Below are 23,784 nucleotides of genomic sequence, written 5' to 3'. Positions count from 1 at the left end.
GTTACAAATACTTCCCTAAATGGCAACAAAAACAGGTCTGCACTACTGGCGGTGTTCAGAGGATGTCATTGACCATTTGCTGTCACTCACTAGAAGTGACCTGCTACTGTGCTAAGCCACACTCCAAGAACTGTGTATTTCATTTTTCTATTTTCCAGCATCTTGTACCCTTGGTTGGCTCCCAGATTTGTCTTTCTTTTTGGCTCTAAGGAAAGTTATTCCTCCTATGCAGTGGAGATAAAATTCCATTTCTTGTTCTTGCCTTTTCTGAGTTGATTGACATTTAGTTTCTTTAAAATTTTATTTATTCTGAGTTCTGAAATGCATCCTTGCCATTTTGAAGAGCTTTTAATTCTGACCACAGACTGAGAAAGGTACTGCAGTATTATTTTAATTCTATTTTCATATTTTATGCTTCATTTTCATCTCCACTTTGTAATCTATCACAAGTAAGTTTGGCTTTTACTCATCTTACAGAGCTTTTTATCAGTTCATTCTGTGAATGTTAGTAACTACTGGGCATGGGCTGTTAAGCTGCAAACAGCATTCTTTTATCCTGACCCCTTGCCCTCTCTTCAAGCTGGAACCTTCTCCACACCATTACTGACAGCAGGGGTTTATCACTGTTAGCATGGTTAAATAGAGTCACAGACTCATGGAATTGTTTAGGTTGGAAAAGACTGGTTCATTTTCATTTGGAAATAGCTGATGATCAAAGCTGTACGTGTTTTATAAATGCCCATCCTCGCCTCGAAGGAAATACCTAAACAAAGTATCTTCTCTTCCAGGGAGATGCTACGTGATCCAGAAATGAGAAATAAGTTAATTTCTAACCCAACTAATTTTAACCACATAGCACATATGGGTCCAGGAGATGGCATACAGATTCTCAAAGACCTCCCAATGGTAAGTACAAAAGGACATGTGAGAGTGACTGACTGCTGCAGAGGCTGCAAATAAGTGAGAGAAAAACAATTGCAATTTTAATGTATAATCAGTGATGTATTTCCTATCAGGAGCAGTGTAACAAGGGGAATGGAGCTAAAAATGCTCTGCTGTATGTAATAAAATTTAAGCCGGGAGCATGACAGGCATTGAGTAGAGGAGGAGGAGGAGTGGCTGATACCTCTGGAGTTTTAAGATGGGTTACAGTGTTGATGATAATTTTTATGATCCATATGGAGGGGCAAAATTGACATGATTTGAGCCTGTGCTCTTTGTGGGTATGGAAAGAGAAATTCCTTTCTCGGTGAACTGTAGTTCAATTTCTTTTTTCTCCTCCCATCTGTAGCACCAACTTAGCCTATTTCTTTACAGCCTGTTTTTCTGTAGCAATTCAATAATGTTTACTGCTCAAATTTCTTTCCATGCCAAACGTGCATGCCAACCTTTCCTGTTCTCTCCAAATTAAGTAGTCTCAGTGAAACAGAATTTCTTGCATAAAAACTAACCTTTTAAGTTGAAAAATGGAAAAAGAAAACGTGTAAGAGCACATGTTCATTTCCATAAAATCTCATGTAGGAAATAATCACTTGGAAGTTACTGAAATCTGTGATGAGCTAAAGACTAATTGATACTTTGCTCATAAAGAAGTACCATACTCCTTGCTTCAAGCTACCTTGAGCATCATTCGTGTGTTTATGTGTTCTGTATTGTTTTCTAAGCACATCCACGGTGACACAGATGTGATTCAGAAGAAGCTTTAATTAACACTGTAATTAGCAGTGTAAGAAAGATGAGTTGTTATGATAAAAACAGATTAAATTTGTTCCAGCATAACACTCAGGCATTAGAACAGATCTGCTGTCTAAAATGATCATTGTTACTACTTGGAGTTTGTGCAGAAAGCAGGAAGTAGATGCTGAAGTTGGGATTTTCTGATGCTGAAAAGTGCAAAGGAAACAAAAATAAGACTGGAAAATAAAGCTCAACATGCAGTTGCAGGAGTTTAGGAGTCTAATCTCTGATCTTTGGATACTCATTTTACCTCACTTTTGAAAGAAATGGTACTTTTATGTTGCACTTGTCTGTAAAGTCTGCACTTTGATTTATTTTAAAGCTCGTATTAGACGCAGTCTGAGAAGCCTCTCAATAACAGATATATTTATTGTAATGAGAAAAAAATCAGTACTGTATGTGTGTATTTTTATAAATGATAATCATTTTTATAAATGAACACATAATGAAGGAACTGTTTCTAGAAAACACATGACAAATCCAAGAGATGTTGGCAGATCTGTTTCTCTTACCTGGATACAAGATTGCATGTGTCTAAGGTTAGACAGAAAATGATCATTTGCTTCAGGGCAGGATGTAGATCAGAGCCTTTCTTCATTTCTCCATTTCTGGTAAGTTCTTTAAAATATTTGTGGCTCTTCTCAAGCAGAGAAAGTAATCTGCTACCTCTGTAGGTAGAGCAGAAGTCATCCTGTTTGACACCATCAGTAATTGAAAGTTCATGGCACTCAAAAGCTGCAAGGACTCTTAATCAAGCCCCTCATCTGACAAATGTAAAACAAAGAATGATTCTATCTGTAGAAGGGGATTTTTTTATCATTTCTTCAACAATGTCATCTCTCAATGGCTTTCAGCTTTGAACCCATTCTAATTGCACTTGCCTTGTATTAGCTCACAGGTCCTGTTTCAAGCTAGGACTGGTACTGTGCTATTACCAATCAATATGATGCTTTGAAAAAAATTAATGAGTCACTTTCAACACTTAAAGTGGTTAGAAGAATTAGAGAATGTGTACAATATACAACCACTGCTGCAGCTTCTTTTTTAAAAGTTATTATTAAAACCTTTTTTTGCAAGTAAGTATCAGTCTTAATGCTGGGAGATGTCACTGCAAGACAAAGCAAATTTGTTGTGTATTTTTCCATCCTTTCCTTGCAATGTCGCGTTGTGTTTGTATTCTTAACTTAATTGGTGCAGAACTGCATCAAGCATGGGACTTCAAAGTGTGTGAATTTGAAAATGTAACTTGAAATTAGGAAATAAATGTTCTGTCAAGAGCAACCTCAGTCCAGGCAGCTTTTTCTTTTCCAATAGCTTACTGTAAGGTATTTGCCTGGACTGAGTTTCCATTTAATCCATTCCAGACTAAGAACTTTGTTTCTCAGGCACAAAAATAGAAGAAAAGGAGTTGTGTGGGCATTTGAGGTTATATAGAGAGTGTAATGTTTTATTGGAAAGAAATTTAGAATCAGAAGAGGGCATGGAAACAGACAGCATTTCCTGGAGAATCAGTACACCAGGTAAAGAATAATCATCCAACCCTGTGTACAGTTCATCTGTATGGTGGTTCCTTTTCCAGGACATGGAATTACTTCACCAGTTTCATACCTTATTCCCCAAAAGGTGAAAAACTGGGGGGTTTCTGTGCTGCTAAGATTGTGTCCTGATTTTGCAGCTGGAACATCATCTTTGTATTTTTTAATAGATTAGTGTGGTTCAGAAGAGAAAGTATTTATTTTTAACAAACTTTGGGAAAGATTGCAGCACTTTACTTTGGGAATGCCTGTTCTTGTTTGTGGAAGTGAATGGTAAAATACATTTTTGGGGCTGAGGCAGGTGGTAGCAAGCAGTGCAAGGCTAATAGTCTTCTCAAATTCTCTTCCTCCAACTATTTTAGGTAGTACAGCTTCTTTTTTTATGCAGTACTGCAATGCAGAAAGTGCATTAAAGAGTGGAGTGGGACTTTTCATTCGCAGTTTCTTCTGGTTTATTTGAGCACCTTCAAATCTGGCTGGATCTACCAATAGAAATGTTTCACCCAGCATTGAGCTTCCACAGAAGTCAGTATAGTGCTGTATGGGCAAAAGGGTCCTTAGGTATAAATAGCTTTTAATAGAGAATAGATATTTTAATCTCTTTGTTGAATGAGATTGTCACAAGCTCAATAGCCAGCTCAGCCCAGCTTTTATCTAGCACACATGGGTGAATTTAATAAAGCAAATGACAATTTTAGGTATATGTATGTATGTATATTTATTCATTAATATACACATATTCACTTCATAGATGCAATGTGAATCAGAAAAAAAAAACTAACCTCTTCAGCCTCACGGCCTTTTTTAGGGGAAATGCCAAGAACTGAGAGAAGCAGAGTTAGAATTGGTAGTGATGGCCCTTGATGGGTGGCTGGGCTGTGTCTGTGGGCAGCAGGAGACCTGCACTTGTGCTGCCCTGAGGCTGGCCTGGTGGGTGCAGAGCCTGCTTGCTCCCTGCCCATCACTGTTTTAATGATGTATTTTAAAAGACCAGCTGTAAAGAGTTGAATTTGTGTTGTGACTGGAATGAAGGGAGTGTTTAAAACCTTTTGCACTATTTGATGTGTTGAATCAGGTGCCAGTTTGTGTACAACATTTCTACCTGTTTATTTGCCCTTGCTGGTTCAACCACATGAGGGGGAGACATGCTTTCTCTGTGTGTTGTTTTCCAGTTTTCTTGGTATGCACCAGACACTCTGTGTTTGTGGGAAGTTGCCTAGTCCCACATTGTTCTCTCCATGAGCACCCTTGACTCAGTAGAGCCCTGGTGTTTGGGCAGAACCATGCCCAAGGCTCAGAGGGAAATCAGATTTAGGGGGTTTCTGGCAACTGTAAATTTGCATCCTTCTTTTCTTCATGGTGAGCACTCACAGTCTGCCTTTGGCACACAAGTTTGTGGGCTGCAATACACCAGAAACCAGAAGCTGTTGTTTCCTATTAGCAAAGCAGTAATCAGTACATATTTGTGTTTTATTGCTGTGAATCTGGGTCATTGTCTTGTTTTGTACAATTTGGAATCGTTCCTGTTAGTGTACCCCCAAACTTATTTGTTTACATGTTTTTCTTCCCTAGCAGCCTGTCACCAATTAACCTGGCCGTACAGTCTGGCCTCCCTTCTGCCCTCTTGTCCCTTGAAGCCACTTTATCGTGGATGCTCCTTTGTAGTGAAGATCTGAAATCTGGAACTGCACTTACTGCAGCACAGACCACCTCTCTGTGTACATCAGATGTACAGGATTGATTTTGCTTTCATATTCTGCATGCCTAAGTATTTTTATATACCAAAGCTGGTCTTGACTGCCATTATATTTGAACATTATGCTTCAATTTGACCTCATTATACATGAGCCATTCTACTTCCATTCTAGGTGATGTGTGAAGCTTTGCTTGTTTCAATTGAGAAACTTTTAGAGTAAATGAATACTTATCTATATTTGGTATTCTTTAAAGAAAGTGGGACCCCCATGCATGCATCTAATGGTGGAGTCTATGGAGAAAGTTCCATGGAGTATCATTTTTAAAATGTTGCCATGTCGTGGCTTTCTCACATTCATGAATGCTGGCTAAATATTTTCATGATCTGCAGCTGGCCTACCCTCTGCTTTTTAGCTTGTGGTTTTAGACACTGCCATATCTCCTTTATTGGCTTTTAGGAATGTAGCTGGCTTTGCTACCAGTTCTCTGCAGAGAAGTCAGCAAAGTCTGCTGTCCTGGACCATTTTGGAATGGTGGCTTCTTGTACTGATATTTAGATGCTGCTAAAGTTACTAAGAACAATTTAATCTATATTATGTCTTATATGCCATAATGTGGTAATTGATGTCTTGGTTAACAGGCAAAGCCTCATAATAACGGTGTGTTTTAAAAAGTTGGATTTTACCAGCTGAAATGAAGAGAACAGTAACAATAATGTTTGATATAATATGTATTGGGATGTGACTTAATGTTCTTCCAGACTTTTAATACGTTCCACATACAAAAAGTAGTGCCTTAGGTTTAGTGGAGGGGTAAGCTATATTTTTACCATATTTTATATTTTAAGTCCTAACATTTCTAATATAACTCAGAAATATCTGTTTTAAGGAGATTAAATCAGTTGGATGAAGGGAAGAGGAACTTAGAAGTTGGAAAGGAGAAAAGATGTTCTGGTTTGCTGGTGTCCATAGGAAACCAGCCCACTGCAGGCTGACTGAGCATGTAGAGATGGCACAGGGAGGGAAACTGAGCCTTGAAAATCTCTTTCATTAAATCTGGGTTTAGAGGACTTTAAATTATATGAGCACTCGTGTCAGCACATTCCATAGAGATGAATTCGAAACCATCCCTGTTTAATTTGCAGGGTTATTCCTCCTCTCTCCTTCTTCACGTCAGGCTTTGGCAGCACACTGCTCAGCTGACCAATTGCAAGCATTTGAATTTCCCAGTGCTTTCACACCTTATGTGCTGAGGAAGGGCCTAATCCTCTGCAGGGATGGCAGCGCCGGCTCCCCTTGACACTGCTGGGATTGAGCCAGGGTGTAGCAGGACATGGGCCTTGGTCACCTGTCAGCAGAGAGGGACTTGTCCCAGTGGTCTGACACTAACCCCTTCACCTTCCCACACAGCCTGTGTCCCCACCCTGTCAAAACACTGTTCCCTCCTGTTGGAAATTCTGTTTGTTGTACGGGTGATGATTTTAATGGAATCGCTAAAATGCATGAATAACAGAAGGAAATCTCTTACCGATCTCTAACTGCTGTGTATGCTCATCTTTTCTTCTCCCCACACCACCTCACCTGTGTTCACCTTCCTTTGTTTGTGTTGTGTCTATTTTAGATTGTAAGCTCCTCAAGGCAGGGAACTGATGCTTCTCAACTGTCTGTAATGCACCTTTTACAACTGTGGTGCTCTTTGAAATATCAAAAAATAATAAATATTAGAATTGATTCCCAATGAGTTAAAAGTTTGATTTGTTTCTAATGTTTTAGCCAACAGCAAGGGCCGCAGGCCCATCAGACTCTGTCAGGAAGGTGCTCAGAGGACTGGGGGTGGCAGTGTCAGCCCCTGTGTGCTGACAGCCAGCAGGGTTTGCTGTCTGCTGTCCCTGCTCCGTGTTTCACTGCTCTTGTGGAACTGCTGGTGCCGGTGTATCCTGTACAACCATCCTTCATTGCTTTCTCTCTCTGTTGTCTTTGATAGCAGCGTTCCCCTTATCAATTCCCTCATCATCACTCCCGTCTGATCTCCTCTCCGAGCAACTTCGAGCACATCTACCACATGACTGTTAATTCAGCTGAAAAATTCCTCTCTTACGATTCCATAAACCCTGCATTTTCCCCGCCTCCACGCTCTGTCCTCGGTACTCCAGACTTTGTCACTCTGAGGGTATGAACGGCTGAGTCAGGTGCTCACTCTACTAACACTGTGTGGTTTTTCTTTTGCCTGGCTATTAATGTGGGAGAAAACCCCTTGTAAGCTGTTCCTTCACCCCTCCACTTCCTTTTGTCCCAGACAATTTACTGTCTGCTACCAGCTGGGGTCTCCCCACAGCTCTGACATGCCAAGAAACAGACACTTCATGGCCTTAGAAAAAAAGAAGAGTTTGGGCTGAACCTTTTGCTATGAGAATAAGATTTTTAATCACCAGGAAGGATGTGGAAATTTTGAATGATAAGTTCTCTGTTCCACAGTGTTCATCCTCCAGCAGTCAGAGTGCTGTGTACCAGGTTGAATTAGGAAGAGGTTCTGGATGTGTGTTGGACCAAGATTTCAAGCTGTTTGTTTATGATGAATTCATGTGGAATGTGAGAATTTGTGCACAGTACTGTACACAGATGGAAAGAGACAGACACAGCTAGTGCCTCAAACAGTTTCTAGGTTAAAGTAAATAAGTGTAATTAGAACACGTAGCAACAGGAAAAAATTGAAGATGATGACAACTTGCTGATGTAGATCCTCTTAACCCTGGTACGTTAGGCAGAGGCTGAGGTAGGATGCTCTTCTGTAGGCATCCTTCCAGTTGCAATGTAGATTGGAAGGATGGAAGTGGTCTTCATTTTTTTTCTTGCATTGTGCATCCAGGTCTGCCTGCCCGGGGGCTGCTGTGTCCTGTAGAAATATAAACCAAAGTGAAGCAGGCACACAGGTACCTGCAGTGCATCACACCATGCTGGGGGCTGCAGCTCTGCCTGGGACAGATAAATCAGGAATAACCTGTAGGTAGATATGTGTGATGCTGTTTGCTCAGGATTTGTGTGGGTCCAGGCCATGCCCATTGCTGTCATGGGAACATTGCTCTTGGTTTCTGGCAAACCTTCACTGCCAGGCTGCTTCAAGTGCCTCTGGGCTGCTGTGCTGGAGCCCTGTCACTGGGAGGGTTTTGGAAACATACCTGCATTCAGCACTAGACAGAATTTAAAAATGCAGGAGAAAAACATAAGGAAATGAGAAGAAATCTTCTCCTTATGGCTCCAAAACCAGTTTGCACAGCTGAGCTTTGACTGATTACATGCATGGTCGTGTGTCACTGCTGTGAGGTCCCAGTTGTCACAGCCATTAATACACGAGAGGAATGCTCTCTTGAAATGCAAAAAAAAAAAAAAAGTTGTTAAGTTGAATTGAAAGCTGTTTCTCTCCTAGAAGGGTCATTGTAGGGTCACTGAAGCTGTATTTCAGTTCTGGTTGTAACAGGGTTATTTTAATCCAACTGTACTATACAATTGTCTGTGTTTAATATGCAGCGATGTATCACCGGACTGTGACCCTCCCTCTACCTTCCCTTTCTTATGTGAGTAGTCTCCCTGGAATCAGTAAGGTATGACCCCTGGTGCTTCAGACAATAACTCTCAATGTTTTCTTCAGGAGCATCCTTCATCCTAATGTTGCAGCCTCCTAGCATAAACTGGAGGGGAAAAGAGTGAAATGGGCAACCTGCAGTGTCAAGATCCTGCCCTGTTAGCTCCTTAGAGCACTAGAGGTTTAGTCTTGTGTGAGGAAAAGTGTTTGTCTGCCTTGTGGCTTGAGGGTAGAGGTGCTGGAAGCTGTATGGAAAGCCAGGCTGTGAGTTTGGTTTCGTGTCTGTCCCTCCCCACTTTGTGTTTGGAGATTTTAGTGTAAGAAGGGTGCCATGGTCCCAGGTAGGATTGGGTATTGGAACCAGGACAGCACGGAATCCGTAGCGGAGTTGAAAATTGACTTGTTAAAGCAGGCTTTTAGAGTCTGTCATATTATTTCATGGAAGAGTTGAAAGCTGAGTTTTATGGTGTGATGAACAGAGCAGTACTTTAAAACAAAAACAAACCCCAAAACAAGACCAAGCAGCACAATGGACAAAGAAACAGAAGCAGAGCAGTTCCTGTGGGTGCTGTACCTGTCCAGTCAGACCCTGTCCCTCATCCCAGAGCTGGAGAAGATGCCCAGGGAGCTGGAGAAGGAGCAGAGGCTCTGTAACTCTGGCAGTGATTGCACCCAGAGCTCCATTCTCCAGCTGGAGTGGGATGCACTGAACTAATCTGGGCCTCTCACCCTGTTACCCAGTGATTCACTTTGCTCAGCAGCAGCTTCTCTGCTGCTGCTTTTGCCCCCACTTCTTTCATCTTTTTCCATTTGGTCCAGCAGTGGGGATGAATTTTCCTACTAGGATTTGAATTGTTGCTCAAAATGAGGGGTTTTTGTCTCTCTAAAGCAAGCTCAGGTTTCCTTTTGTTTTCTGTGTTTTTAACCTGCTGCGTTGTGCTGCTTTATAACTATTGCTAATAACCGCCGTTTATTTTCCTTTGAATCCCCTTCCTGCATCATGTGCACAGCACTTCCAGGAGGCTTGGTCCAAAATGCCAGCATCCCTGGCATGTGCTTATTTTATTTTTAGAACAAAGAACAATGAAAGATTTGCTTTGTGGAGAGACTTCCTACAAGGAATTACATGGACGTTGCGAACTGAGGTCACGAAAAATAACCATCTTTAGAGCGCACTGTTAAAACAAATGAGTCTTTTTTTGTGCACCCACCCATTCCCTCCTTCCCCTGATGCCTGTGTGTTGTCTGCTCAGTCACTCTGAAGGAGGTTAATCACTTTATCATTAAACATAATTGTTCTCTTTGCAAAACGAACCTCTGTAGGTTTATAGCAGCCTTGCAGCCCCAGTGTACTAACCCCAGTGCACACGGGCTAAAGCCAGTGCTGCACTTGGCTTTCCTTTCCTTCTGAAAACACAGCAGTAACTCATCCCTCAGCCCCTCAGCTCCTTTGTGTATTGTCAGGGGAGTGATCCTCCATGGTAAGGTACAGCCAGGATGCTCAAACTCTGCAGCTCAGTTTATCGCTTGGGGCTCAGTATTTTGTACTACAAAGTAGGTTGGTTATTCACATATAAAAACAAAAAAAAGAAGAGGGGAAGCTAAGCAAGAGACAGCAATATATTCCCACAAATAATTTAAGAGACTATTTCAAGCCTTTAGTTATAAATCCTCATGGTGCAGCAGTGGAAGAAGGGAGAAATAAAAAGGGCTTTTTCATTGGTAAGGTCTCTGATTCTCTTTTGCTTGTGTTTGTGAGACATCTGGGAACAGATGAGAGATTTTATTCTTATTTGCTGCACATTAAAAATCAGCCATTTCTGGCACCCTGGGAGAAGAATGAAAAGCCAAGAGTTGCCTGTAAGATCAAAGGGGCCTGTCAGAGCAATGATTCCAAGGATCATTGTAAGACTGGATTTGGCAGCAGGTTGATAAAATTTAGCTGATGAAGTCTGACCTGTATAAAATCCGTTTCTTACAAAACCTCAATTTAATTACCCATTTTAAAATACAGATAGAGACATGGGTAGTACAAGGGTTCTCTGAGAACATCCTTGTGGGGGTAGAATCTTTGTTCTGGTCTGAAATTTTCATTAACACCCTATTTTAAAGAAGCACTACAATTGCAACTATTGTTTTATATATGGCTACTTCTTCTCACTGTGAGGATGGTGAAATAATTAAATATAAATAGGAAGAAACAAACAGTTATTGCTGGGGGTGGGGGGAGCTGTAAAGGGTAAAGGAAGTAATTCTTAAAGCTACCTGCATTTCTTTCACATTGTGCATCTATGAAGGTTCTCTGAACCTAATCCCAGTTAATGGTATTGGCTTAATAGTGCAAATCACACTCTGTTGATGAGCAGGACGAGGTCTCATATTTAGCCAGAGCTGAAATGACACACATGGGCAAGTCCCTCTGGGCTAGGAAGCCAGCTCATACACAGAGAGAGGGGCTGAATAATCTGAGAAGTCTTCTCCCCTAAGGTCAGCTCTAGGTTAACAGAAGCAGAAATAAAATCTCCCAGAACTAAATTCAAAGTACTCTTTCACCTTCTTTTAAAGACAACTTGTGTTTGAGGAACTGCCATATCAATAGGGAAGTTGTGGTTTATCTTCTCAGTAAAGGACCACTTCAGTCCAGTAACTGATTAATTTAGAAAATCACACTGGAACTCTTAGGATTCAAAACAGGAGCAATAATCAAAATATGTAGAAAAACAGTGGCATGTGCTCTGGTCCTCCTCTTTGTACAGGCTGGAAACAGAAGGCTGCTTCTCACTTTAGCTCAACTAGTGTAGGTTTGGAGGGATGCTGTTAACACCTTTGGAATTTCATAAGTAATTGCTATACCGATTGATCCATTATCTAATCATAACTCTGCAAGCATTAGGGATTAACCTGGATATTGTATCAACTTATACAATCACGGCACAAGAATGGCATCAAAGAGAAATTGTAATGAGATCCTTGGAAGCTTGTGTTCAGAAAGAAGGTGTTATGCAGTGTAACTTGAATATATCAGCAGCTTAATTGGGCTTGCAAGCCATCTTTTGAGGGAAATTCTGGAATTATTCCATGTATTCTTTCAGTTGCCTGCATATGTCCATGTAATTCAGCACTTCACTGCCGCGTTGCGTGTGCTGCCAGTCTCTGCACTAAACTGCAGAATATTATTTTGCAATTTTTGCTGACTTGCTGCCCAGATACTCAGCTCTGGTAAGGTTGGGGGTTTCATGTGTTTTGGGGCCTTACAACACGGAATCGCAAAGTTGAGCCAGCAGTGGATAAGTGAATGTGTCGTGTGTGTGTGCATTTCAGAACCTTCGGCCCCAGGAGAGCCGGACGGTGTTCAGCGGCTCCGTCAGCATCCCATCGATCACCAAATCCCGCACGGAGCCGGGACGATCCATGAGCGCGAGCAGCGGGTTAGCAGCACGTAAGCAAACAGAGCTCTGTTGCTTTGGGGAGTGGGCACGAGTGTTTCAGGGATAGGGTTGCCTGCAGTTGCTTCTGTCCATGCTGGATGAGGATTTTCCGAAGTGATGGCCGACTGTGTTGCTGCCAAGGGCCAGCAGAGCATTTTAGTCTTGCTTTCAAAGGAGCACGTGAATAAGCAGGTAGTGCTTTTGAGAGTCCTGCATTTGTAATTCGTCAGGTTTTTTTAAATTGATGTTAGAATTCAAATTACATTCTTAGCCCTGGGGCTTCTTTGCTCCTGCTCAAGTGTTTTAAATCAGTGGCAAGTTGTTCACAAGCTCCATGGTTATTAATTTTGTTGCTGAGCTGTGTGTAGCTCTTGATGCCTCTCTTGCCGCTATTGCAAAGATAAAGCAGTAGAGAACTGGCTGCTGGAATGGAAGAGCAGCGTTGCATTGAAAAAGGCCACTGGAATTAGGCAGCCACCACAGCTGTTTCTACAACTGCCACCTTTGTCGGGAACACGGTGACTGGGTAAAGTGTTCTTACACTGACAGCTGTAAGATGGCCAAGGGACAATCCCACTGCACAATCCACAAGAACTTCATCAGCCAAAATAAAAGCCCACACAGTCTGCAGGCCATGAGCTTGGGACATGCTACAGGAAAGCAGAACTCGCCAGAGAAACAGCTGCACAAGCTCCTAGTGCATTGAGTGGGGTCTGTAGCACAGTTTGTTTCCTCTGTTGTAGGATCGTCTGCACAGAATGGCAGCGCTTTGCGCAGGGAATTCTCAGGAGGGAGCTACGGAGCGAAGCGCCAGCCCATGGCATCGCCCTCAGACGGGTCCCTGTCCTCGGGGGGCCTGGACCAAGGCAGCGATGCACCCACAAGGGACTACGAGCGAGAGGTGAGTGACAGCAGGAGGAGAAGCCTTAGTGGTGTGGATAAAGGTGAGGCAGTTCAGTCCTGTCAGGGGGGTGGCTACAAGTTTGGGAGTCAATGACAGTGGAGAGATGGATTTCCTGTATTTCAAGCTAGAACAGACTTCGGTCAAAGTGTCAACGCTGGTCCTGGTATTTAAGATGCAGAAAACGCTCTCTGCATTTCTTACCTGGAGATGTGTGGGTAGCGAGGCTCCCCCAAATACAGGCCAAGTAGAGTAACAGCTTGACAGTGGCATATCACAGCTTGAAGTGCTGATATTCCTTTTGGCCTTTATGTACAAAGATTCGTAAGCTATCTTGGCAACTATTTCACAGGAGACATTTTGTACTCCGATGTTAACAAGATAATATAAGAATTATAATTTCATTGAGAGCAGGAACTGGATTTAATAATTTCTATTCTGTGCAGTCGAGACTGTCATTATGATAGGACTGAAATCTGCCTAGTGCTAAACTCAGTCCCTCCGGCCAAGAATGTTTTACATGGGAGGGTTCAACCTGAAGCTGGTCTGCAAAACTTCCCCAACCCATTTCCTTACCAAGGAGTGTGAAAATGAGAGGTCACACAGGCATTTCATGGTACTGGATATATCCTGCTGATGCTGAAAGGCAGCTGTCAGCCCAAATTCAGGCTCAGAGTTGCAGTCTGCTGTACTTTGGAAGATCCAAGTAAATCAACAGGTGTTTGAACTGATACCCTGGGGCTGACATACAAGAGGGAGCTGTGATGAAGCCACAGAGATTTCTCATTTTAGTGCAAGAGCATAATCTGTAAAAAGGCAGGAGCTGTTGTGGCTTCACAGGAAGCCTGAAGCTGCACACTCTGCTGGCCATGCAGCCCTTGGCAGCACATAGACTGCCAGAATCCCACTGGTGCTGTGTCCTTATGTCAGTGTCACTTATGCCTGCTGAAAGCAGAGTGCCTCCTGAAAGAGACCACTTAATCTCGGGTCTCCTTGGAAATTGTGACCAGAAAAGATCCCTCAGTGTTTTTGGACGCAAGCAAAATCCACAGAGGCCTTTGAATCCAGCCACTATTGTTGAGGCACTCTCAAACTTGCTATCCTGTTACTTACTGGTGTTCTTGTGTGTCTCTGGGCTGCAGGACTCTGACTCTCCAAGACACTCGACGGCATCGAACAGCTCCAACCTCAGCAGCCCTCCCAGCCCGGTTTCTCCTCACAAGACCAAGAGCCTCTCCCTGGAGAGCTCTGACCACGTGAGTTGGGACTCATGAACTGCTTCAGCATTCAGATTTGGCATCACACAGCTTGCTGTCCCCATGGCTGTCCCCTTCACTTGCTCCAGTTCTCACCTTCATCCTCCTAACCCTCCCCATTCCCTCTCGGAAAAGGATCTGGGAGTGGGGTACAGAGGAAGGTAAAAGCTGGTCGCCTTCAGCACCGTTCGGCATTGCCTCACCTCCCCAGATCTGACAGCAGCAACTGAGCAAAGCTAGGGTGTTGGTAAATACCAGATGCTGTAGATTTGTATTAGTATTGGTTTCATTTTTGTGGTTACAGCTGCTTCATTTTTAAAGACATATTTATCCCACTCCCCTTCCGCTTCCCAAAAGGTAGCGTAAGTAGACCAGACCAGTGTCAACAAGAGAAAATTCAGAGGGATTTTGTTTTCATACAATAGCTCATTGTACTGTACAAAAGTAGCACAGAGACCCCTTCCCCTCCATGGGGAATGATCAGTATGTCAGAGGCACATAAAAGCTTTCAGCCACCACGTTTGAATGTCAATCTGATTGTCGCCAGCAAATCCTTATTGATTAAAATGATGCATATTTTACTACAGTACAGAGTTTAAATAAATACGCAGATGTTAGAGTAAAATACGTATGTATATATTCAAAGAAAAAAAGCATTGTGTATGCAGCAGAAGATGGATGCTTATTTAAGAAAGCCTTTAATTTAAGATTTGTGTTGTCCCTGTTTTCATGCTCGGTGATTTACAGACTCGGAGGCCTGGCTAAAACCTCCGCAGGACAGAGATTCCGTGTGCGCAGCGCTCGCTGCACTGCCGGGACAGCCCCTGCAGTGCTCTCACAACACTTCTCTCCTTCTGGCCGTAGCAGAACTGAAGCTGTAATTCCTGTTTTCCTCATAGTCCCCATCCTTTTCAGAAACTACAACAGTTGGCAGCAAGGCCCTGTCACAGCAGCCACGGGCGCCGCTCAGCCCGGCGGCTGCCCTGGTTCTGTGCGTGCCACCTGTGAGCTGGAGCCTTGCAGCAGCTACAGGAGAGGTCCTTCAGGCAGCAAGGGAGTTCAATGCAGCTGGATTCAGCAGGAAAACTGTTTCCCTGGGTCAGCCTTTGAGCAGGTTTAGCTCAGAAGGGAGCAGTCTTCCACATCTCCTTGACCATCCCTAAGCAGCAAACTCTTACTGTCATTACCAAATACTGGTTGCTAATACACATCAGCCAAATGAGTGCCCTTAGCCCAAAGCTGGCCCTGGCTGGCTTTGCTGTCACTGTAGCAACAAAGAACCTTGAAGACTGACCTCACACTGTTCACACTGTGGTAGTCAGAGATGCCCGGTGACCCACAACTGCTGCACTGGCAAGGTTGGTTTTCCTCTGCCCCCTACCTGTGCTGTGAGTTTGTGCAATGTGCAGTTGTTTCTATGTGCTCACCTGCTGTTTGGTTCCAAAAGCAGGGCAGGTTGGAGGGCAGGAAGTATTGCAGAGGAAGGCAGAGCCTGCTGAAGCTGGAAAAATAAATAAAAAGCTGAAGTGGTCACCCAGCCGACAGAATAAATGAAAAACTGAGACACAGATGTATGGTAAGAGGAAGATGTCTCTTCTCTTCAGTTAGCAAGGCAGATTGTGCTTTTCATTCGGGATGAGCCTCTCTTCCCAGTAATGTTGTTGCTGACTTCATACTATGACCATACTCAAACACATAAGGGCTTTTTGTATTTAGAATACTGGGGTTTGTGGGTTTTGGAAACTTGTTATGGCTCTCATTAAACCATTCTGTATTCTTGCAGTCAGCAGTTATGTAGAGTTTCACCCACACAGAGGTGTTTGGAGTTTTGCAGTTTCTGTCTTCCCTAATAGAAGTTGTAGGTAAGTTCAAACCATGTACAGTAATTTCCAGGTATGATCTAAATGTGACATAGGGAACAAGACACAGATCATCTAATCCATTTAATCATGCTGGGTCTCCTAGGTAAGATTTCTCTTTCACTCTGAATCAAGAGGCTTATCCAAGTTTAAGCTCATTCAGTGTTATTTTAGGACAGGAATTCAAGCAATTATTATAGAAACCATAATATCAAAAGCCTGCCTCTCTCTTATTTGGATATTTCAGAGTAGCAAGCTGGTTGTGTTGTTTGTTTTCACTTCAAACCTACTATTTTTGCAAGCCTGGCATTTGAAATGAAAAGCTTTAGCAAACAGCAAAGCATCTGAAAGTAATTCCTCACAGAAAAGTTTGTGTATTTCTGAGGGACAGATAGGCAGGGCGTTATTTGCATTATTGAAATTCCACATCAGCTTCTTTTTAAAAGCTGCATATTGCTTCAAGTATAGCCACTGCTTTTTCCCCACAATTCCCTTGTTTTGGTGAAGCATGTCCACACACTTTTCAAAGCCTTTGCAGACGAGTTTTGTATTTTCTGTATGTTGTATTTAAATAATAATCTTATTTTGATGTTGAGAGAAGGCATTTAAACAGTAATCATTAAAGACAGAGCAGCCTGCATGGCAGTCCCCTGAGAGAGGGTCACAGGATCGTTTTCCATGAACTTTATTTTTCCACAGTTGTGCTAAAGCTCTATCTGAAAATGGAACCTGAAGAGCCACCGCACAGCAAACAATTAAATTGAGTAAACCCCTGTGTTTGCTCCATTCCAGTGCCTGCAATCTATTGATACCAACCCCTGGCATTTTCAGGCAGAGCATAGGTCAGCTGTGTTCCAGCACTAAGCTCAGATGAGAGCTCCACAGGCCCACACTGTTTGTACACTACAATATCCAAGCCTCAGCAGTCTTCTCTAGGATTTATTTAATCATTAGTTTGGTCCTGTGCATTTTTATACGTGTCTCTTCAGAAGAGAAACAGCAATTGTTCTGTCAGTTGAAAAGCAAATGACCACATCACTTCTTTGAAAAGAGAAAAATTGTCCTAGGACTTGAATAGTTTTATATATTTTGGGGACCATTTGGTTACAGACTCAGTTTGAAACCACACTCATCTCTTTTTGTTGGTATGCATACTGCAGCTGAGCTTTCTAAAGACTCATTGGGCTAGGAAAAGTAACTTGGTCATTTGAACTGTAAGACTCTTGACTGGTATCTCCAAGGCAATTGTATCCTGAGGTTTGATGTTTGCTCCTTTGCACTGTAGCACTGCTTCAACTTCACAGGTTGAGGGCTGCATTTTGTTCTGGGAGCTTAAAATCTCTCCCTGAATTCCTGACCGTGACACATGTTCTCTGTACACAGGATGTGTATCTAGCTGGTTTTTTTTTTCCTTTTGGCTGAGACTGAAGGTGTTTGTTTGCATTTTTGACAGTGCTTGAACAGATGGGTTGTTGGGGTTTTGCCTTTTGTTTCTCTCTTTTGATGGCAACAAGGATCTGAACAGATTCAGGCAGCTACTAAGGATTCCAGTTATAGGATGGAATAGGTTTGGTAAATAGTTTTCCCCTGCACGTGTGCACACACAGGTATGTGGCTTCCTCCCACATTTCATAAACCCAAAAGCAGGGTTCAGTACTCTCTTCTCTCTTGCCTTTGGCCCGTAGAAGACAGCTGGTGGTTTCAAAAAACATTCCTGAGACTGTGGTGAAGTAGTTGCTTCTTTTCCTCTCCATTAATTGTTGTGGCTTGTTATGAATATGCATTTTGCTCATTTAAATGAGTTTCAAAACTGAGTCAGGAATGTTCTCTCTTTGATTTGATTCTGATAAGTTACAACCCAGGTGTGTTATTCTCAGATATATATGGCAGAGGGAAGTTAAGGGTCTTGCCCTACCAAAAATGTCCACAAAGCATAGTTTATTTATAGAAATGTAGTTTAACTGCACCTGACTGGTTCACAGTGTGTCAGCCCTTCCAAACAGAACAGTTGGATTATTAACAGAGAAACAGATTCTCGCCCTGTGTTGTATTGCATGACCAGACCCTGAATGACAGGACAAACATGCCTCTAGGGTGGAAAAAGTTTTCTTTTCTGTTTTATGAATGCTGTTTAATTTTAAATTAATGCATTAAGTGTAAAACTTACTGCAGTGCAAGTACCCACAGCTCCTGAGCCTTAGTCTGAGAATCAAAGTGGCACATAGCAATTCCTGCTGTGGGTTCTTTTGTTAATATGAGTTCCATGGAGGAAATGGGACAATTTCTGCACTAGCACAAAGTGTTAGCACCCTTCTGTGCACTTTGTGTTCACAGTTTATTTGATAAACACCCCCAGAGGCCGCTCTGCTGCAGGCTTTCCAGTCTGAATTCCAACTCCTCTCATTCCAGCCGCAGCTCAGTACAACCTATTTTCATTCTCCATTTGAGACAGTCATCTACAGGGAAGAAATCCACAAACAAACCAGTGTTGCTATACCTGCCTTTTTATGTATGACAGTTTCATATCATTTATTTTTAAAATATGTTTTTTAGGTTTTTCATTGTAATATTATTGTACAGTTTTGCATGGCATAGATGTAATCACTTTTTTGTTTTAGAGTATAAAAGCTGACAAGTGTGCGTGTGGGGGAAAGATTCTGCTTTTTGCCTCTTCTCACTCTTTTGTTTAATGCCCTCAATGTTGTAGGGGACATTGTAAGAGATTCTCTGCTACAGAACAATGATGTAGATTCTTTTGCACAGAAATATTTAAGGTGGAACAGTCAACAATGTAAAAATGACTTACCACCAATATTTTATGTTGGTAACACACTTAATATTAACCTACTTTGATGTATTGCAATAAAACAGGGAACTGTTAGAAATGTACATGTTCTGTCTTTTTTTCCCACCTTCCCCCATTAAGCTTTGAGGAGGAAATGGAAAGGGGAATGATGGTGCTCTTGAAGATACAACACGCTGGTTTTAACACATTTGCACAGTGGGAAGAAAAGGAGTATGTGAGAAAATTGACTTCCCTTTAACAGCTTTCAGAAAATATAACCAGATCCTTTTAAAAATACAAAATCAAAATCCCTGGATACTTCGCTATATTGAACTAAAGTTTTCCTGACCTTTTTCATGGCTCAGCTGTGATAACCTAAGAAATAAGTAGTTATGTAGTTGTAGTCAGTGTTTTTGGAGTTCCTCCTTCATTTGTAGTTACACATCAAATATGGCAGCTGACTTAGTGTTAGAGGTTGGATTGTTAGTTAGTTCTGAGCTACCACCATCACATTGGCCTTGATGCACCTTTAAGTACATCTCAGAATACCTGTGAAGTTTTGCATGTGCCTTGACCCTTTCCTGTCATCCACCCATTCCTCACAAGTCAGCCTGGAATTTCTCCCGTACCACAGAGTGTTGGTACATCTTCCTCTTCATTTATTCCCCTGTTGGTGTAATGTTGGAAATGGCCTCATTGGGCCTGAGGAAGTTTAGATTAGATAATAGGAAAAATTTCTTCACAGGAAGGCATGTGGAATACGGGAACAAGCTCCTCAGGTGGAGTCACCATCCCTGGAAGTGTTCAAAGGATGTGTGGATATGGCACTTAAGGTCATGGTTTAATGGTGAACATGGCAGTGCTGGGTTCAGGGTTGGTTTCAATGATCTTGGAGGTCTTTTCCAACCTCAGTGATTCTGGGGTAAGTCCTAGCTTTGGTACCTGCTTCAGTGCCCCCCCTGCAGCAGGAATACAGGACTGGGCATGCTTCCATTTCCAAATCCTACCAGGACCGGGCACCATGATTCCCACTTCTTCCAAGGCCTTAGGCTGCCTTACTCCTGTCCCTCTGTTTTGGTCAAAATGTTTACTTTCTCAGCCCTTCACTCCGGTTCATTTGGATTTAAGCCCATGGCTCATCCCATTGAGGCAGCTGCTGTAGCTCTGGGACATACCCTGGTTCTTGTGCTCGGACTTTTCAGTCAGTGCTTTATTTCTGATTTCCCAGGGGTCCAGTTGCACATCACAGCTGTGAAGGTCTTGGGAAATGGGCCTTGTAGTGTCAGGGATTTGGGCATTAGAAAAGCAGAAACTAACTGTGTGTTCACCTCCTGTTCTGCTCCTCAGCATTCAGTTTCTGTTTTGATGCAGCAGCCAGGCTGACTAAAGAAAGAAGGTAGGAAAATCACTGCTACCAGAGGTAGCCTCAGTCTTGACCCTTTAGAATGGAAAATCACAGTCATTAGAGAGGCAGCTTTAATCTGCAGCTTGCCCTGTGCAAAGAATAAATGTTTTCAGAATAAATTTTTCTAGACCATAGAAGCTTCCTGCAGCAATAGAAACAGCCACATCCTCAACCCTGCAAGCACAGTTCAAGCAAATGCAGTGGCTGGCACAGATCAAGTGCTCCTGCTCACTGTACAATGTCACAACTTCTCTGACTCGAAGCCAGAGTTCCTAGCTCAAGTTTTCTACACGGCTGTTCCTCTGACATGCAATTCCTCCTGTCACAAATCTCTCTGAACAAAGCTACAGCCATTATTAATGCTTTCAGAGCATACACAAAAGGTCAGGAGAATTAGTGACTGAGAGCTCTAATTAGCTCTCCTAATAAAGCAACATCTCAGCTTCTGCAAGTTGCTACTCTCTTGCAAATGCAAAACAACTCCACTGTTCAGCTGGATGTCATTCCTAAACACTCTCGGGAAGGGGAATGTTTGCCAGGAGTTGAACACTCTTACCCCAGCATGGTATACACAAGATCTGGGCTCACATGGACAAGTGGAAAACTGAACTGCAATGCTCCAGCTTATGCTGCTGCCTTTGCAAGTTCTCTGAACATGCTGGCCTTGAATCCTCAGTTTCAGAAAATCTGCTCTGAAACTCACCTAATCTAACTCCCTTGTCAGCTTTTTATACTTTGCTTTTTAAACTTTAACATAAGCATTTAACAGCTCAAACAACTCTGCTGTTTTTACAGCTGCAAGGTCTAGATCCAAAGGAGAAAAACTAAACAATGTCTATCAGAACTCAAAACAAGGAAAGTTACTGTAACTTCGTGTACTGATAAACTGCTTGATGCAAAATTATTACTTCACTGAACAGCAGAGTTAACTCTTCTCAAAAGTTTAACAATAATCTGACTGAACTGCATCGTGTTTAACAAAGTCTTAATTGAAGTGGCTTATATGTTTATGGCTTTGGAATAAAGATAATACCATAACCTGTTTTCCTATTTCTCAGAGGTCCCTCCTGACAGAGACCATTTATTTACTTACCTGTTCTCTCCCTCTTAAGTGTCAGCTGTCAGGATTTCACACATGCTGAAGTGTAAGATCAGGCAACCTGGCCATTCCCAGGCTCCGTTACTGAGTAGAACCAGCTGAGCCTGCTGGTAAATAAATGCCTGGCACTTCCCAGACAAGGACACCTGCCTTATGAGCACCAGGTAAGCCTCAACTCCAACAGCCTCTCCTTCACAAGTGCAGGAAAGCCAAAGAGACTTGTGTTCAGGAGACTGCTAACAGAGTGATTAAACCAAGGAATATTAAAAACCAAGTAAGTTACCAGGGATGTTCATGGTATGAACAGGCTTCAGCTTCTGCTGAGCTGCTGTTTATCCCCCAGAACAGGACACTGCTCACTTGAGTGCCCATTGCCACACCAGAAGACGACACAGCCACAGGCAGCAGGCCCACCGCACAAGCACTTGTTTATTGACATCAGGAAGTTGTACAGATACAGGCTTTGTACAAAAACCTACAAAAGTCAATTTCCTAGCTTGACTCCAAGAATTTAAAACTGTGCGTCTGGTTTGAACTGTGTGACATTTCAGCTGGAGCTGCTCAGAGGCAGGACATCTGTTTGCCTTGCTGCAAGCCTTACAGGGAAACACACGGAGGAGGGTCTTAATCAGGAGTCCAGCAAGCAGTGGGTGTCAGAGTTGTAGCTTATCTAACTTGCCCTCAGGAAAGCTGATACCTACCAGACAGTGCAGAATCCCACTATTTGTGCTCAGATACAGCTCTGCTGATTACATGTTTGACTCCCAGAACTGAGATGCGTTGTGAGAGTGTGTATGTGTGTGTGTGTTTAAAAGAGACTGGCATTCAATTCTCGGACTTTTAAAATATTTCCTATGTTTAGCTTGCAAGCCAAAAAGAGGCAGAAAGCATACAACTTCTACTTACACACACGGCCCTTGCATAAAACCAATGTCAGTAGAATCCAGGAGGGTTCTCAGACTGCCACCACTTGACTTACAAAAAACGTGGGGGAGGTGCTGGATGTGTCTGTGGTAGGGAACACCTTGGTATTTCATTATCTAAATTCACAGTATGAAAACTACTTGAATTCCACCTCAGCTTGAAAGAGGGAAAATTTTTAAAAAACAATTTGTGGACAATTACAAATAGGTTCCAATATTAAATTCTGCTCTCATCGTCCTTCCCCTACTTGTTACAAAACCCTCTCAATGTGCAGCCACCATCACAATGTTACAAATGCATTCAAGGTAGTCAGCTGGTGCCTTGAAGCAGCACAAAAGCACTCGGAGTTTCCTGCAAGCTGTGGGCTGTGCTGGCAATCCAGGCAGGACAGACACAGCAGGAAAGAGTAGCTGTGTCCTCATTTGTGTGGAATGCACGCTTGGCTTCCAGGGCATGGGGCTGCTGTATCTCAAGGGGATGGAGAGCTGGGGAGCAACGCAGGGGAGGCTTAGAACGCTCTCTGCAAGGCTCAGCCGAACCAGGCCCTCAGAAGAAGACAAGTCCATTCGTACTACTCCTCTGGCTTCTTGCCCCTACTGCTCCAGTATTTGCTATATGCCTCTTGGAACATGTTTTTGCAGGGAATTTTGGCCTTCAGTTTGGTGCAGATCAGGAAAGAGCCACCCATCTTCCGATGAAGAGAGTAGGTCTCCTCTGGTGGGGGGATGAGCCGATGCTTCAGCATGATTGGGATTAAACCATGGATCTTTTCAGTGGTGCTTTGGTTGCCAAAATCAAAAGGCTCCTCAGATGCAAAAGCCTCTCCCAGGATGAGGACAGCATTTAAGTGGGCATCTTCCATTTCCTGCCCAAAAGGAAAGAGGGATAAATAACACCACTAGCCATGATAACCACCAAGGAGGAAAAGAAATGCTAGTGCTAACAGCAGCAGCTCAGAAGAAATAGCCCTGTCCACAACGAAAGGAACCTCCAGCTCCCAGCAAGACTGAGGAACATTTAGTTCATACAGTTTTGAGCAACTAAACCTTCCAGAAGACCATCTTCCCAGTCATGAAACTTCAGGAATTGTCATCAGCTGCAGGGTCTTGCATGGGGAGAGAAAGGAGGACAGTGGTTTTGGGGCTAGCTGTATCCTCATTACTTTTCCTGCTCCCAAAAGGAAGTGAGAACAAAAGCCAAACCCTTTTTTATCCTTCTTCCTCATGCTTATCAAAAGGGCTTTTGGACTGACACTTTTACCACATCAAGAAATCTAGGGAATTTCACAGATCTGCAATCACCTTATCTGTGGCCAACACCAAAATCGGGCCCTTCTGCTCCATACCTTGATTTCATAGCCAGTGAGGAATTTCATTTCAATGGATTTCTTCAGTACTCTCTCTCTGTCCATGTCAGCAGCTGCCTTGATTACCTGAGAAGGAAGAATACTTTGAGGAGAGCCAAGAGAGAACTGAACAACAGGACTGCTGCACAGGCCACAGGAACACACATCAACACCACCCACCTGCTCACTCCCTTGCCTCTGCCCTCTCTTCAGAGGCCTGCATGCTGGGCAGGCTA

At 42.9% G+C, this 23,784-nt stretch overlaps 2 protein-coding genes across 11 annotated transcripts in view; one reads left to right on the top strand and one right to left on the bottom strand.

Annotated features, from left to right (window-relative positions):
* The window catches only part of CDC42BPA (CDC42 binding protein kinase alpha), a 177,990-nt gene extending 163,152 nt beyond the window's left edge, over positions 1–14,838 (top strand). For 7 of the 10 annotated variants that reach the window (XM_068185947.1, XM_068185946.1, XM_068185940.1 and 4 more), the window contains 4 exons: positions 789–906; positions 11,868–11,985; positions 12,718–12,875; positions 14,018–14,838. In XM_068185947.1, the coding sequence (XP_068042048.1) occupies positions 789–906; positions 11,868–11,985; positions 12,718–12,875; positions 14,018–14,149 (526 nt within the window). In that variant the 3' untranslated portion in view covers positions 14,150–14,838. Of the gene's footprint in view, positions 1–788; positions 907–4,844; positions 5,641–6,950; positions 7,137–11,867; positions 11,986–12,717; positions 12,876–14,017 lie in introns of those variants that run through there. The other 3 variants (XM_068185950.1, XM_068185949.1, XM_068185948.1) reach the window with 3 other exon arrangements.
* Positions 14,839–21,686: 6,848 nt separating this feature from the next.
* Positions 21,687–23,784, bottom strand: part of COQ8A (coenzyme Q8A) — a 32,267-nt gene continuing 30,169 nt past the window's right edge. The window contains exons 14-15 of the mRNA XM_068185939.1: positions 23,549–23,635; positions 21,687–23,068 (exon numbers count right to left, since the gene is read on the bottom strand). Of these exons, the coding sequence (XP_068042040.1) occupies positions 22,775–23,068; positions 23,549–23,635 (381 nt within the window). The 3' untranslated portion in view covers positions 21,687–22,774. The remainder of the gene's footprint in view (positions 23,069–23,548; positions 23,636–23,784) is intronic.

This window comes from Anomalospiza imberbis, chromosome 3, assembly GCF_031753505.1.
Source record: "Anomalospiza imberbis isolate Cuckoo-Finch-1a 21T00152 chromosome 3, ASM3175350v1, whole genome shotgun sequence".
Lineage (NCBI taxonomy): Eukaryota > Metazoa > Chordata > Aves > Passeriformes > Viduidae > Anomalospiza > Anomalospiza imberbis.
Note: the sequence above shows the minus strand (reverse complement) of the source record. Positions and strands in the feature narration are given on the sequence as shown.